Source organism: Parambassis ranga, chromosome 5, assembly GCF_900634625.1.
Source record: "Parambassis ranga chromosome 5, fParRan2.1, whole genome shotgun sequence".
Taxonomy (NCBI): domain Eukaryota; kingdom Metazoa; phylum Chordata; class Actinopteri; family Ambassidae; genus Parambassis; species Parambassis ranga.
The window spans coordinates 13,497,318-13,513,864 of record NC_041026.1 but is presented as its reverse complement, the minus strand read 5'-3'; the positions used below and the strand labels follow the sequence as shown (position 1 = coordinate 13,513,864).

At 41.5% G+C, this 16,547-nt stretch overlaps 1 protein-coding gene across 1 annotated transcript in view; it reads left to right on the top strand.

The window, feature by feature from the left end:
* LOC114435538 (receptor-type tyrosine-protein phosphatase T-like) overlaps positions 1–16,547 on the top strand; it is a 257,192-nt gene that overhangs the window by 105,809 nt on the left and 134,836 nt on the right. Inside the window, exons 9-10 of the mRNA XM_028405262.1 lie at positions 13,308–13,423; positions 13,618–13,798. Coding sequence (XP_028261063.1) covers positions 13,308–13,423; positions 13,618–13,798 — 297 coding nt within the window. The remainder of the gene's footprint in view (positions 1–13,307; positions 13,424–13,617; positions 13,799–16,547) is intronic.

Genomic DNA, 16,547 nt, shown 5'->3' with positions numbered 1-16,547 from the left:
GGAGGAGGAAGACGTTGATGCAGAGTGACAGGTTGTAGCAGCTGTCACACTAAATATCTGACGCCACTAAAATTTTATCTCAGCTTATCTTTGGTCGCAAGACGCCGACAATGGCCACCATGGAACCTGCCTCACAGTGCAACGTATAAGACCACCAAAGATATCTCCACGATTCTCCTACGATTGTCGTCTTTCATCTGTGACTGCCCAAAATCGCAGTGTAAACCGGGTATTAGGTTGGAATTTGAAGGTAGAGAGACTGTCAACCCAGACCCCACACAAGGTGCTGGTTTTGGGACTGAACCTTGATAACTAGATGCCCCTCCTAATCTACTGAGAGATGGAACTTGTCATCATGCTAGCCATGAAAAGCAATTGGGATAATTTTTCCTAATGAAATAGGTTGAAAGTTGTCTGTTCTTCACCAGCCCAACCAGGTGGTTTTAATGTCTAAGTCTAACCATGAGTAGGGACCTAACGCTCACTTGTTGGCCAAAGGTCAGGAATGCAAATAAAGCCACCATTCACCTCCATGTCCATCAGTTTGTGTGGCCTATGAACTTGTGTAGTTGAGCCTCATGGCCAAATGTTGTCAGTCGGTTGTCTGTCCATGAAAACGTGTGTGTGTGTGTTGTTTTTGGAGTTGTCAACCTATTGTGGGGTTTATGTGTCACTTGGCCCTAACTGTTCTCTAAGAAGAAGAGGAGCACAGTGGTTTCCCTTATGACAGCCATAAAGTTGAGGTCTTGGAACATTTTATTTAAATCCCTGCATTGTAGTCGTCATAGTTTTTGCCATCAATCCACTGAAAAAGCCATGATTTATGAGCATAAAGAATCTGCTGTGGGTTTTGCATGTGATCTTTGGCAGCTCAGTATGGAATCACCAGCTCTGTTTCATTCTCAGCTCACACTTCTGCCCATGTTTTCTTGAAGAGAAGCAGAATTCAATAACACCCATTCTGCTGTCTGTGTTCCCAATAGAAGAAAGCCATGTCATGGGACGTCTGTCAATACACCCCCATTAGGCTGGTGGACAAGACAAAAATCACTGACACTTAGCACTCCGATACACAAAGAGAAACAAAGACACACACATATAAAAAAGCACAAAGACTCTAATGGCCTTGTAGTGCTTTGGTTTTAGACCATACACATATACACAGGTGTTCAATCACACACACACACACTACTATAAGTGATTTGTAGCCGCTCACAAAAACACAGTGGGAGAATGGTAAGATGCTCGCTCGATGCAGTGCCAGTGTTGTGACATTTGAAAGGGGCGTCTCAGCATAAAGCCAAACAAGTCCTCTCCTCTTGTCTCTTCGATCTGCAGACAGACAAAGAAACCAACTAAATAACTCATTACAAGACTGTGGCCTTAAACTCTGAATGGACTTTTCTCTGTGTTTGTTTGTGGCTCAGCTATATAGTCACACATTAATCTTAAGATTAAGAAAACCTTTATTGGTCCCACAATGGGAAAATTGCGTTATTGCAACAGCACAGATACAGAAGCAAAAAATAAGATAACAACTATATACATTATAAAGTAAACTACCAATAAGACATACAATAGAGTAGGATACAGTATACATATTAACAGGTTAACACAGAGGGTAGAGCAGTCTGTCACTGAAGCTGCTCTGCAGTGCTGGCATGGCATCTTGCAGAGGGTGGGACTCATTGTCCAGCATGGATGTCAGTTTTGCCAGGACCCCCCTGCCACTTACCTCCTGCACTGAGTCCAGAGAACAGTCCAGCTTCTTCCTTTCCCTTTTTGTGATGCTGCCGTTCCAGCAGTCCACACCGCACAGCATGACTGATGCCACCACAGAGTCATAAAGGGTCTTCTGGAGTGCCCCTTTCACAAAAGACTGTTACACTTAATTTCTCTCAATTTTCTCATTACCTTTTTTTGTATATTGCTTTATGAAGGAGAATCCAAGAAGCTATTATCTCTGCTGGAAAAGCTTCCATAAGTGCTAATTAGTAAAGATTAGCTGGTCAGGCAGCATAAGTAGCAACTTGGTAAAATAGTTTTTTTTGTGTGTTTTTCTTTCCCACTGAATAAATATGCTATGGATATACAGTATAGAACAAAAATGCAGGAACTCCCTACATCCACAGTTTCTATGGATTTGGTGAATTCTTAATTCAAGCCACATGTGTTGTTTGGTACTCATCATCATGGCAGCAAAGAAAACAACATAGAAATCTTTTGCAGATTGGACAGTTTTGCATCATAAAATGTGTTTTAAGTCATCTGTTTGAAGTAGTTTTAATGTCTAAAGCCAGAAATCGACTCCTCTGGATCGATCACTCAGGTTTAAAACACAGGACAAATATAGAAACCCAGTTTTTAAAAATCAGGGTTATTAGAGTGGTACATGAGCAATTATCCTAACACATTCCTATCACTGACACACCTACTGTTAGAGAATGTTAGACATGTTTTTTTTTGATGACCAGTTAGTAATGATTTTATTTGAGCAAACAATGCAGGTTATTATGCATGAATCGTGCACACAAGATCATATCTCATACAGTTTACCGTACCACAGGTTACCAACTTATAGTTTCTTAAATATTCCAATCAACTTTTTTACATTCATTTCCACACAAGACTGCAACGTCTGTGTGGTCACTAGTGAAAATGTGCGTGGTTTCTCGCAAGCAGCAGATATTATCTCATGCACACGACGGGTCACATTTTCCTAATCTCCTGTCAGACAGCTGCACGTTTATCTTTAACATGTTTAATTTAAGTACCTTAAGGCGCACTGACAGTGGCACAATATTCTTCATATTAATGAGCAGAAACCTGACAGTCCTTTTTTTGACCTCTCTAATTGTGCCTCCAATTTACACTGCAAATGTGGAAGACTTAAGACAATTGGCGGAATAACTTGTTCATTATGTTAACATGTGTGTCAGTGATTATGTAAATATGACTGCTTTATTTAAATGAGGATACAGGTGATTCATATTTAAGCTACTGGTTTCTTTGGTTTTAGCTCTTATTAGGCAGCACCTTCCATGTAAGCTCGTCGGTTTGCTCATTTTCCCCCCATTGTGAACCATGCAGTATGACAAGACCAAGCTGAGGACTATAAATTTTGAGGTCGTGTAAATAAATCGGAGGCCATCAAAAGATGGAAAAAATGAGGATTGGAAAATGTTAGTAGTTTGTAGCGCAGCAAAACATTAAACCAGAAGTGGAGAAACAGAACAAAGATAATTTAAACGTAAAAAAAAAAAAAAATCCAAAAACTCTTTAGCGGGATTGAATGTACCTCCCACCTCTGCAAAACACAGCTCTTAAAAACCCTGTGAGGATTCTCTCCTCAGTGATCATGGGGAAAGCTTTTAGAGCAGAGATCCCCCATCAAAGGTAAGTTATAACATAGGGCCCACTGAAGGTATCATCACACTGCATCTCAAACTCTCCTGAGGAGTAAAAGAAATTTCCTTTTATAATTTAACTGCTCCTGTTATAATTGGCTGAGTGACATTATTGTAACGAGCAGCTGTATTCATGCTTTTTGTTCTTGGCCTGCGAGCAGTTTCAATCCTCTCTCCCTCTTCCTCGGCCACAATGACATTTTTTATCTGAAGATGAATCCATTCAGCACCTCCCTCCCTCCATCTCTCTCTCTCTCTCTCTCTCTCTTTCTCCTTCCAGGTCACAGCCTATATCTCTCAGCCTGTCAATCTGTCATTCTCAGCCAATTACTGGCTAGCTTCAGGTGCTTAACCCCAGGCCTCACCATCAATTGGCTCATTATGTTGCTGCTTTAAATCTTACTCTAATGGCTTCTAGCTCTCTCTTTCTTTTCTTTGGCTTTTTCTACTTTTCATTTGCTTTTAGATTGTGTGAAATATTCTTCTATTTGCGGTTGATTATTGATGTAATTTCCCTATCCCCTCTTTCTGTCATGTCACCCTGTCGTCCTCCTCCCCTCTCTGTGTCCCCCTCTCGCTCTCTCCCCTCTCTGGCCTCCTCGTTCTGCAAATTGCTACAACTCAATTGTCCCCTTCCTGCCTGTAGGCAGCGATGGTATTAATAAAGCAGGATTTGAAATAGATTTCCTTTCTGCTCCATTTTGAATTACATTACTGCGTAGTTTTGGCTGGCAGCATTCTTCTTCTTCTTCGTGAAGCTTTTGATATCACAGTATGCATTCATCCCGCGTCTGTCCTGCTGAGGGATTACAGCGTTAACCATCGAGGATGCCACAGCACTGCAATCATTCTACAGCTGCTCGATGATGTGAGGCTTTTTTTTTCTTACTCCAATAGAGTTTTCGCTTACCCCACTTAAAATATGTAAGAGGCCAGATTTTCTTTAGAACAGTCAATCTATAACTGGAAGCTATTCAGTCATGGCAAAGAGGCCGAGGCTGCGATGTTGGTATACAACCAGCACCGCAGATAACTAGATCCTATTGAAGGAGCTGCTCCATACATGCACACTGGATTCATGGAACACATTTTCCTCACGCACACACACACACAGACATATAGGAAATCTCTCTCTTTATCTCCATTTACATACATTGTACAGATGCAAACCAGATTAAGTGGGTGTTTCTGTTTTTGTAATGGTCATATGGTCATCATGTTGATGAAGATTCTCAGTCATCCAGGTCATCATACGTAGAGAAGATTGAAGCAAGGCGTCTGGACTTGTAGAGTTTTCTAGAAGACGTTTCGCTGCTCATCCAAGCAGCTTCATCAGTTCTAACTGTTTGGTGGGGAAACATGGTTTATATGTGGTTACAGACCTCAGTGGGTGGGTCTGGGTAAAACTTTAAAAAACTTACAAACAATAGCACAAAATGTTTCCATACTTTTTTTTTTTTTTGCTTTTTTGCTTTTTTTTTTTTTTTTTGCTGTATTCTTACCTGTGATGTTCTGGCTGACTGGGCCAGGTGTGTCTAACGACTGGCTAACGACTATGAAACTGCCGGAGGGGGACTGATTGACAGCCCTTTGTTCTTACTGTGAGTATGTGTAAACTTCCTGGGAATGGATGGAATCACTGCATTGTATGTGGTAGAAAGATGATGTCTGAGGCCACCACCTCTGTTAAGGGAAGGTTTTTCCAGCTTAACATAGATGGCTTCCTTAACTCCTCTTTCATACCACCTTTCCTCCCTGTCTAAAATGTGAACGTTGTTGTCCTCAAAGGAGTGTCCTTTGTCTTTGAGGTGGAGGTGAACAGCTGAGACTTGTCCTGAGGAGGTGGCTCTCCTGTGCTGAGCCATTCTTCTGTGGAGTGATTGTTTAGTTTCTCCAATGTACAGATCAGAGCATTCCTCACTGCACTGGACTGCATATATCACATTGCTGTGTTTCTCCTTAGGAATCTTATCCTTCGGGTGAACCAGTCTCTGTCTCAGTGTTGTCATAGGTTTGAAATGGACTGGGATGTCATGGTTGTTGAAGATCCTGCAGAGTTTCTCTGATACTCCTGACACATATGGAATGGAGATGTTCTTTCTCCGCCTGGTGTTGTCCTTCTTCTTGTTGTTGGGGGGGTCTTGTTTTTGTGGCTTTGATGAGTGCCCACTTCGGGTAGCCACATGTTTGCAGGGCCTTCCTGATGTGGTGTTGCTCCTTCTTCTTCCCCTCTGAGCTGGTTGGTACAGTTTGTGCTCTGTGCTGCAGGGTCCTGATGACTCCCAGTTTGTGTTCCAGTGGGTGGTGTGAATCAAACAACAGGTACTGGTCCGTGTGTGTGGGTTTCCTGTACACTTCCACATTGAGGCTCCTGTCCTCCTCAATATGTACTGTGCAGTCCAAGAAGGCCAGATTGTTGTCCTTGGTGTCCTCGCGAGTGAACTTGATGTTATTATCCACTGCGTTGATGTGTTCTGTGAACTGTTCCACTAAGTTAGTCTTGATTTTGACCCAGGTGTCATCCACATATCTAAACCAGTGGGTGGGGGTGGTTCCAGCATAGGAACTCAGGGCTCTTCTCTCCACTTCTTCCATGTAGAGGTTGGCCACAATAGGAGACACAGGTGATCCCATCGCACAGCCGTGCTTCTGTCTGTAAAAGTTCCCATTGTACTGGAAATAAGTGGTGGTCAGGCAGAGGTCCAGCAGGTCACAGATGTGGTCTGGCGTTAGGTTGGTTCTCTCCTTGAGTGTGCTGTCTTGGGTTATGTGAATGTGATGTGGTGTGTCACCTACCAGTGGTGTCAGGAGTTCAGCCAAGTGCTTAGCCACGTTGTATGTGACTGAGTTTGTGCTGCTGACGATGGGTCTGAGGGGTACTCCTTCCTTGTGTATCTTGGGGAGTCCATACAGGCGTGGAGTGGCTTCCCCCGGATACAGTCGAAAATAGAGCTTGCGGTTGATGATTTGGTCCTTCTCCAGTTTTTGTAGGTAGCTGACTAGTTTCTTCTTGTAGTTTCCGGTGGGGTCCCTCTTCAGTGTCTCATAAAACAGTGTCTCACAAAAACAAGACCCCCCAACAACAAGAAGAAGGACAACACCAGGCAGAGAAAGAACATCTCCATTCCATATGTGTCAGGAGTATCAGAGAAACTCCGCAGGATCTTCAACAACCATGACATCCCGGTCCATTTCAAACCTATGACAACACTGAGACAGAGACTGGTTCACCCGAAGGACAAGATTCCCAGGGAGAAACACAGCAATGTGATATATGCAGTCCAGTGCAGTGAGGAATGCTCTGATCTGTACATTGGAGAAACTAAACAAACACTCCACAGAAGAATGGCTCAGCACAGGAGAGCCACCTCTTCAGGACAAGACTCAGCTGTTCACCTCCACCTCAAAGACAAAGGACACTCCTTTGAGGACAACAACGTTCACATTTTAGACAGGGAGGAAAGGTGGTATGAAAGAGGAGTTAAGGAAGCCATCTATGTTAAGCTGGAAAAACCTTCCCTTAACAGAGGTGGTGGCCTCAGACATCATCTTTCTACCACATACAATGCAGTGATTCCATCCATTCCCAGGAAGTTTACACATACTCACAGTAAGAACAAAGGGCTGTCAATCAGTCCCCCTCCGGCAGTTTCATAGTCGTTAGCCAGTCGTTAGACACACCTGGCCCAGTCAGCCAGAACATCACAGGTAAGTATGGAAACATTTAGTGCTATTGTTTTTTAAGTTTTTTTAAGTTTTACCCAGACCCACCCACTGAGGTCTGTAACCACATATAAACCATGTTTCCCCACCAAACAGTTAGAACTGATGAAGCTGCTTGGATGAGCAGCGAAACGTCTTCTAGAAAACTCTACAAGTCCAGACGCCTTGCTTCAATCTCTTCATATGGTCATCATTCAGTGTATTATTTCATGCAAACCATCACACATTCAGTTTTATTTGTTAAATGATCTTCTGCTGTTAAGTCAGATGTTATGCTTTAACTCTAAGTAGTTCCTTCCATGCAGGGAGGCGTAATTAAAATCCACTAAAAGGCATCTGCTACTAGTCAATTTAATCCAATTTATCCAAGACGCAGAACTACGGGGTGTCGCCTTGTCTGCTGCTGCGTTTCTGTGTGTGTGTGTGTCTTTGTTTTAGCTCTTCTGTATGTAAGTTTTATGTCCGCATGTCTGCATATGTAGAGTCATTTCTTTATGCAAAAGAGAAGTTTTGTTGGAGTCAACTTAATGTGTCATAATGGAGTGTGACAGCTTGCTTTGCTTTTTTATTAATTTGGCAATATAAGAAGGCATCTAAGTCTTCTGTGAAGTGTGTGTGTGTGGTGTTTTCATATGGGGGGACATATGTGTTATTTACTATATAAAAATGAAAATGTATTCCTCAGTTTGGACAGCGTAAAACTTTTCACAAAAAAGTGCATGTACACACAAACACACACAAACTCTGCAGAGAGGTAAAGCCTCCATGAGGATTTCGTCTGATCTAGCTTGTTTGCCTCGGAGGGTCGTCTTTACGGGAGAGCCTTTTTCTGTGTGTGTGTGTGTGTGTTTATGGAGGTAGAGGTTAGGCTCTTATTTCTTTGGTGTTTCGATGCAGATTAAAAGTGCATCCTCTGCAACATATCATCGGTCACACAGCAAAAGCTGAAGATAGAAGAGCCTCAGGTGTGTGTGTTTGTGTGTGTGTCTGTCTGTGTGTGTTAGTGGATCTGTAGTACTAATTGTGTTTCTTGCCGTTGGCCAGTGTAGTTTTAGTAATAAATAATTTAATTCCACACACACTCCCACACAGACTCTCTCTCTCTCTCACACACACACACACACACTTGTACATTCACACAATTGTCCCTTCCATGCTTCTCCCAGAGGGGAGCTCTGTGCATTTTCTCTCTCTGACACTGAGTCTTCTTTTACTCTCATGTATTATGTTTTTGCCTTTTAGGTATTTGTAAATACAGAAAGAGAAAATACGAAATATAGAAAGTCAGAAAAAGTCAGACACACAGGTCTGTCTGTTTCAGACAGCACAACTGCAAAGTTCAGCATGACTCAATAAGCCATGGGTGCGAGGCCAATGGAGTCGCAGTGAAGAGCAACCAACTAGCTGATGGATACAGAGAGTAACCAGATTATGGGGAGTGTAGGCTACAAAACTTCACACTAAAATAAAGTCCATGTTTTCTTTTGTGCCTCAAGGAGTAGACTTGTGGAAATGTGACACCTTGTGACACCTTGGACTCTCATGAGACCACTAACTCATAAATACAGCTTAATAAGCTTCAAGCTATATGACCATGCATGGTCAAAACCAATGAGGACGTACTGTCAGGAATGGATTTAAGGCAACAAAGTTAACAGGGGAGAAGGATGTCCTAACATAAGTCCTGACTTTTGACCCAGTTGGCTGGGGTTTGTGTTCTATGTTCGGACCATTACCTTCAAATTTATATCTATTTTCAGAATGTTTTGTTTGGCACCAACTGTCAGAGTTACAAATGATCTTGTTATGGCATAAAACAAATCCTTTTACAACTTTTTTACCATTTCCTTGGCTACCATGATGATGAGCCTCAGCCTACGCTTTGAGTAACTACAGGAAGATGCAATGTGAAGACTGTTTGACTCCACAATTTAACCACCACTGTTGTTTTTGCTGGTAGTGTGGGAGAAGTAGCAAGAGAGGCAAATGAGAAGAAACATAGGATGAAGGAGAGAGAAGATAAGACAGGCAAAGAGAATTGTAGAAAAAAAAAATGACACGCGAGAACTGACCAAGATAAAATGAGAAATAATTACAGATGGCAAAGGAAAATGTAATTAAACAAAAGCAAAGAATAAGACAAAAACAAAAGGAGCAGCAGAGCAACGTGGAGGAGGATGGAGAGCAAAGGGAGGCAGCAAGATTGATTTTCACTCCTCCTCTTCCTCTCCTCCTCTCTTTTCCCTAGTACTGCTCCCTAAAGTCTTTGGATTAATGGCTCCATTTCTGCTGCTCATTCATCAGATTCAGGAAGGTATCCCCAAACACAATGCCTCACTAGGCTCTCCTCTGAACTAGATATCTACCTGCCAAAACATCCAATAGGCCCTTAAGTTGTTTCAGAGACAGGCAAAACAACTTTATCTGTACCTCAGGTCAAATCAGCGGGGAATTAACACAATCCTTTGGCACACACGCTTGTTAGATGATCACAGACAGGTCAGTCTGGAGTGGGTTTTATTATTCAACAGGGTTTTGGATAAGCTTCTGTGTCCAGTTTCTGTTAAGCAGTTTTTAAAAGATTTCCACTTGGATTGTGTCATTTTTGGTACAATGTCTTAGTAAATGGCCCTTGATACATCAGATGTAGCTGCGTTTTCATATCAAGGGCCACTCCCCTGGTCCACCGCTGGCAGAGAGGGAGTTCATGTCTGGCAGCAACAAGCGTCACCGTTTGGCCGTGTCACATTATGCGCCAGCTGTGCCATCTACAGCGCCCTTTCACAGTGTGAGATAGCTAACATGCCAACCCTTGACCGGCCCTGATTAATGAGACTAGAAGCCATGCCCAGCACTGGAGCCCTATCCCTGTGGAGGTTTACAAGTGTTCCTCCTGCATGCATGTAAATGACCTCTATTCATATCCAATCTGTCAAATGGTGCATTTTTCCAGCTAACACATATTGGCCCATGAGCTCCTCACAGAATAAATAAGCATGCAGCACGATGTAAAGTATGCAACGAATTGTGAAGGTGTGTGGATGTACCCAATGGAAGGAGGGGGAAGGAGGAAGACTGGAAGTCTGAATAAATAAGATGGATGATGTGGCAAATCTGGCATTTGTCATGACCAAGGGCGGCCTGGGAGACACCATCATCATCCTAATGATGTAAACAAAGTTATAATTCAAGTAACCTCTCCTGCTCTTTTCTTTCTTTCATCTTCTCTGCTCTGTTTGCTCTCTCTCTGTCTCGACCTTCCAAAAATTAAATTCAAAACATATTTTGAATGTGATTTAATTTATTTTCAAAAGCAAATTTCGACTGGCAGAATCTCTCTCTCCCATGTAGAAATTAGCAATCTGTTAAAAGGGGTTCCAATTGAGCTTTAGCCAGATTATCTGAAAGATTAGAATTCCTTATACCCACCTGTATTACTAGTGGATTAGGTGGGTGGTGGTGGTGGTGGTGGTGGTGGTTGGTGCTTGCTTGGCTACTTTTTTGTTGTTTTCAATCTGTTCCTCTCCAGAACTCTAAATATGATTTGGCTAACGAGGTTTGAGTCCTCCCAGAAACCAGCCTCACTGCAGCAAGAACAGCTTTGATGTATCGTTCTCTGGAAAAAACAAAAAAAAGAAGCTGTTTATTTTAATTTCTCACCAGATCAGTGATGAGTAATTATGTCTCGCTAATTTAGGAATTACAGTGTGTGCATTTAATGTAGGCACATCACTCGATCTGCTTAAGCATGCATATACAGGTCAGTTAACATATGTTCTCTAGAGGACATTCTCAAATATTTACACTCCCCTATCTACAGATCTGCACCTAAACACATTATGTTAGTCACTGTGGTTTAGTGGATGAGTCTTTCTTCCATTTGTCAAAGTTGGTGTTTTTTCAGCCTGCAGAATGACCATCAGTTTTTTTTTCCTCAGCCCATCTGCATCTGTCTCAGTCAGACGTGGTAAAGCCGTATTTTCTGCAGACAGTGTGTGGGCCCTGTGAAAGCATATTGCCTGCTGCGCTGACCAGGGTTATACATTGGTTATATCACTTCCCCCCCGTGGCTCTCTTGGCTGGCAAATGTCAGTCTGCCACAGTCTTATCCAGGAATGGTGGATTACTTCATAGGCTTTGGTCTTTTAAGTAGAAACGGAGATTCTTTAAACCATAAAGGACCCCAGGGAGTCTGAAGTCTGCCCACCAAACTCAGAAACGCATCTCTCAGGGCTGTCGGCTAACAAATAAGAACACAAATAGATCGGAGATCTCAGATCGGAGGACTCGTATGCTAATCTTTCTCTCTCTTTTTTTTCCATTTAACACTTACATACACACTTCAGATATTTATATTACTATTTTTCATCTCACACACATTGAGAATCAGTGTTCACACAAAATATGTTCAACAGATGGTGTGGACCCCACCCCACAGAGGCCTGATACCAACATTACTGACTCTAACTCTGGGATTACATGAAGACACGGTGACAGTTTAAATCCAAACAACTGGAACAGTACAAGCCAAGCATCCTGAAAACACAAACACGCAATACAAGAGATCCATAAATGTGATTTTAAAAGCCCCAAAAAAATTGCTCACTACACAAACAAACTGTCTCGGATGGCCTCTTAGATGGCTTATCCACAGAGCTAATCTTGTTTTATTAGGCTGATCTTATATTTAGAGTAAGCAGATTGTTTAAACAATCTTATAATGCGCTCAACTGCATTCATACTGAGTCTTTTTTAGGGTTAAAGCAAGGGTGAAGTTTCCCTTTAAGTATTTAAGCTCTAGATTAATCATTATGAGAGGCTTCAGTTTGTTAGGCTTTGCCAAATAAAAAAAAAAAAAAATCACGACTGACCATGAGATTGTTCAGAACATTAATACATTTAAAAAAGTAACAATCTTTTTTTTGTAAATGAGCTTTAATTATTTTATTTTTTTTAATTTCTGAAATGATTTTTTTAACGTTTTGAATGACACTTTACAGTGAGTGAACATAAAATTAGAGTGAAAATGTAGTGATTTATGAATGAAAGGTCATTCCACTACCTAACTTGCATCCTTGAGAGAGATGCTTTAACACATGAAAAATGATTTTAAACAATAGCTGAAGCTACATGTTTGACTGTAAAGATTTAATAAGTGGAAAAACCTGCCCGAGGATCCATGTTCCGTTCCTTGAGAACAACGCAGTACTTTCAAAATGTCACTAATTCATTAGCTGAGCTCCTCCAATAATTATCAGACATAATGAATGAGTCTGTGCTTCAATGTCAAATTGTAGACGTCTGTTTCTTTTCCCCAAAAAACACACAAGATTGCCTTCAGTGTGAGTAAAGTATTCTTTAACACTGCAGTAGTGAGGCTAATACAGCTTCTCTAATTATGCATTGACCTGTTTGGGTTGCCATCGTTAGCTGATAGAAACTAATTAGGCAGACAACAAGACTGATTTCAACAAGCTTGTTAGGGTGCAGTCAGTCGTGGTAGAAAAACCTGGGGATGAGAGCCCAACATATGGCTGGAACAACGCTGTGAGTGTGTGTGTGTGTGTCTGTGTGTGTAGGGCCAGTCTGAGCCTGCTGGGCATGTAAGTCCGTACATTTTTGGTTGTATACAGCATGAATATGAGGGTACTTCTATGGCCTATGTGATGACATAATTAAGGTTAGGTAAGCAGTGGTAACATGTATGGTTAGTAATGAAGGAATGGTACAGTCACACCTGATCCAAATGACTGCAGATTTAATCCTGTTACATTACACAATACATTCTCACCATGATGTTGTAAAACAGACTTTCTGTAGTACAACAGAAAATATTTGGATAAAGGGTGAAAGATGCCTTTTACAGCAGGACTTCACTTACTGTGTATATTGTTACATCCATGCTTAGATATGGGGTGTGAATGACACAATGCTGCTGAATAAATCTGGTTTTATGTAGCAGACTGGTGAAGATTTCACAGGGTCTTTTATCTGCACAGTTAATAAACAGCCTCAGAAAGTTGTGTTCACTTGTATGGAGGCCATATTCCAACAGAGTAAATGGCTCTGTGATGACTGGGGGAGAACCTGCAGTTTGAATTTCAGATGGAGCTGCTGTCTCTTTGGCTCAGGTGAAGAACTAACATCTGTTTCTGTGTGTCTGTGTCTTTGATTCAGATCCAGTCCATGGTCCTCAAAACGTCAACGTGGTGGATGTCAGAGCCCGCCAGCTGACTATACAGTGGGAGACCTTTGGGTACGCTGTGACACGCTGTCACAGCTACAATCTGACGGTAAGCACGGCTGACTGAAAGCTGTGAAACGCAGCTGATGTCTTTATGTTAAGGAAGCAAACTCACAAACAAGCAAGCAAATTCACAAACTTTAGTTCAGTGTTTGACACGAGGGCAGCTCTGCATTATTCATGATTTAGGTTTAGACCAAATTACAGTGGAATAAATGCTGCTTTTCTCCCATTACATTTCAGGTGCAGTACCAGTACGTGTTCAACCAACAAGAGTTTGTAGCTGAAGAGCTGATCCAGACGTCCTCACATTACACTCTGAGGGGACTGAGGCCCTTCGTCACAGTCCGGCTACGGCTCGTTCTGGCCAACCCTGAGGGCAGCAAGGAGAGCGAAGAGATAGTCAAGCAGACAGAGGAGGACGGTGAGGAAAAAGAAAGAATTATTCAAAATGTTTACAGCAAACTTTATAATGCAATATTGATCCAACGCATACTCACCAAAGCAGTCCATGAAAACTTTAGCAGTTCCAGTAACTCTGCGGTGTCAGTGGTCAGCCTGTCCTCGGAGAAGATGATTCATTATTCATTTCTGAGCAGCAGCCACCAGTCATTTGTTTTAGAATAAACCGTAGGAGAACTGACCACCCACAGAAACTCAGACTTTCCCAGCAGACAAGATAAGCAATGTCAGAGTCCAACCCACACTGTGTGATTGACAGGTGGGTTTGGTAACTGCGGGGCAGAAACGTTAGAGAAATAATTGTTTTAGACAAAATGAAAACAGCTGCTCGAAAAACTTTGGTGCCCAGCAGGTAAAACCTTTTAACTTGTGGAAGGATTTAATCAACATGATTATTTTACATTTGAGGGAAAATTGCACAAACTTTTTTTAGATTATATTTAAAGTAGTTATTTACCTGCAAAAGGTCAATAAAGTGTGTGTATGACAGAATTTGGCAGCATAAGATGAACATTTAAAGAGGAAATGAAGCACTGCAGTTGGCGTAGTTAAAAGATGGATAATCCATCTAAAAATAATGACAGTGTTAACAGTGTCGATGAAGCCGGATGAAAATAATCACAATATCGTCATAATTTGTTAACAGTGATTAGAGCTGTCCGCATTAGCAAAAGTAAATCCTAACAGTACAGCACACATTTCCATGACCAGTGCACCGCTGCTAAATGCTACAGCTGATTGAGAGATGTTTCTACACCTTGTAAGAGGGCAAGTCAAACTCAGAGGAAGCTGTTTGATCAACAGTGTGACACAAAATCCATTTCCTCCAAGTTTTGCCCATTTACACTGTGGTCGCTGCAAACGCAAGCTAACATTAAAAAAAAAAAAACGAATTTCCTGGTTCCTAACTTTAAAAGTTTATTCACTATATTTAATGGTAATACAACTGTGACCTCCCTTTTATCACTTTTACCTTGATAGTCATTGTCAAAGCTGTCACTGCTTTCAAACTTCCACAACAGGAAAGTATGCCAACTTTCTCTTTAAGGAACTCCACTTTCTGGTGACACCACTTCATCTGAGCTGTAGTAACTACTAACTAGAGCAGTGCATGTGACTTCAGATCTTAAAGGAACACAATAGCCTCAAGAGACACATTAGATCTACACTCACACTGGTTTGATCCCTAAAAAAAATCCAACATTGCACTAATCAACATCCCTGTTTTACCACTGTGCCCTTAAGCAGGACAAGTCTCACACACACACACACACGGTGTGGTGACACACATTATTAGTGCCTGCAGCATTCAAAATTATTTCAAAACAACCACATTTTAAGCCTCTGTTTTCCATCCAGAGGGCTCCTTGTTCCACTAATTCAGAACAGAGTGTATGCCCCCCAACACAGCTACTAATAATTCATTGCTTTCACATTTCTCTCAACAACATGCCTGCGATAAAGTGGAAAAGCTCGACTCCATTAGAGCAATGCCTGATAAGCAGGATAAAAAAAAAAAAAAAAAAACATTGTTCTAATGATCCCAAATCTCTCGTCTCTTTCCCAACCCTCCTTGGGGCTTGCTGCTCTTCTCCTGATCTCATAACTAATATCCTCTGAATTTAGCTTCTGGGGAACATCACATCCCAGCCTGAAATTTCTACCTCTGCGAGCTGAACACACACACGCACACACACGATACGAGTTGCCTGATCCCTTTAAAAAAAGCTAACATGACTGGGGAGCAGCGATGGCTTTAGGGGGTGGGGGGGGGGCCTTAATTGTTTTGTTCTTAATTGTTTTTTATTTAACCGTCGTTAATCTCCTGGTTGTAATTCAGTAATTAGGGAACAGAGCGCCAATTGTTCACACGCAGGCTAATTGCTGTTTGTACGGTAATGGCTTTATGGAGCTGGGGCCCCTGTAAATGAAGCGGCTTCCTGCTCTCTCTCCCTCACACACACATATATATGTAGACATACATGGTTTTATTCTACTTTTTAATCTTGCTGATAAAATAGAAATAAACTTTATCCTACGTTTAAGGGAAAAATGAGGGATTTGCAATTAAGATACATTTCTCTCTCTAGCTATATTTTATCATCTGAGGATGGGAACAGGTTTTTAATAACGCCCTCTTTAATTGTTTTACCAACCACATTTAAAGTACACCCATATGCACAAAACACACAACACCAACCACACTGAGTCATGAGTCCTTTGGCTATCTCGCTGTAAGGCAATCAGCATTGTTAATTTGACACATCCATTACTTAGCTTCATGCAGCTAAGAAGCTAAAGATAAGTATAAGCAGAGGATAAAATATGTTTGTGGTTTGGGGTTTCTCTATGTTTCTTCCTTTATTTCTTACGTGACCTTTTTTTGTCAGAATCATAAATGTTTATTGCTGGTCCTGGGACACCACTATTGTCTCCATTAACAGCAACTGCAGTGTAACTGTACAACAAGATGGCAACATCCACCTTTATAAAGGTGGAAAACATTAAACAAAAAAGTGAAAGCTCAACAATAATAATAAAAAATAAAAAATAAAAATAATAAAAAAATGTTACATGAGCATTGCTTATTTTTGCACTTTAAAACCTAAGTGTACCCACCAACAACCAGCTGCAGACATCCTTTGTTAGCCACAGGCATCCTTTTGATGCTACCTGCTCCAAATCAAGTTGACATATCAACCAATCAAACG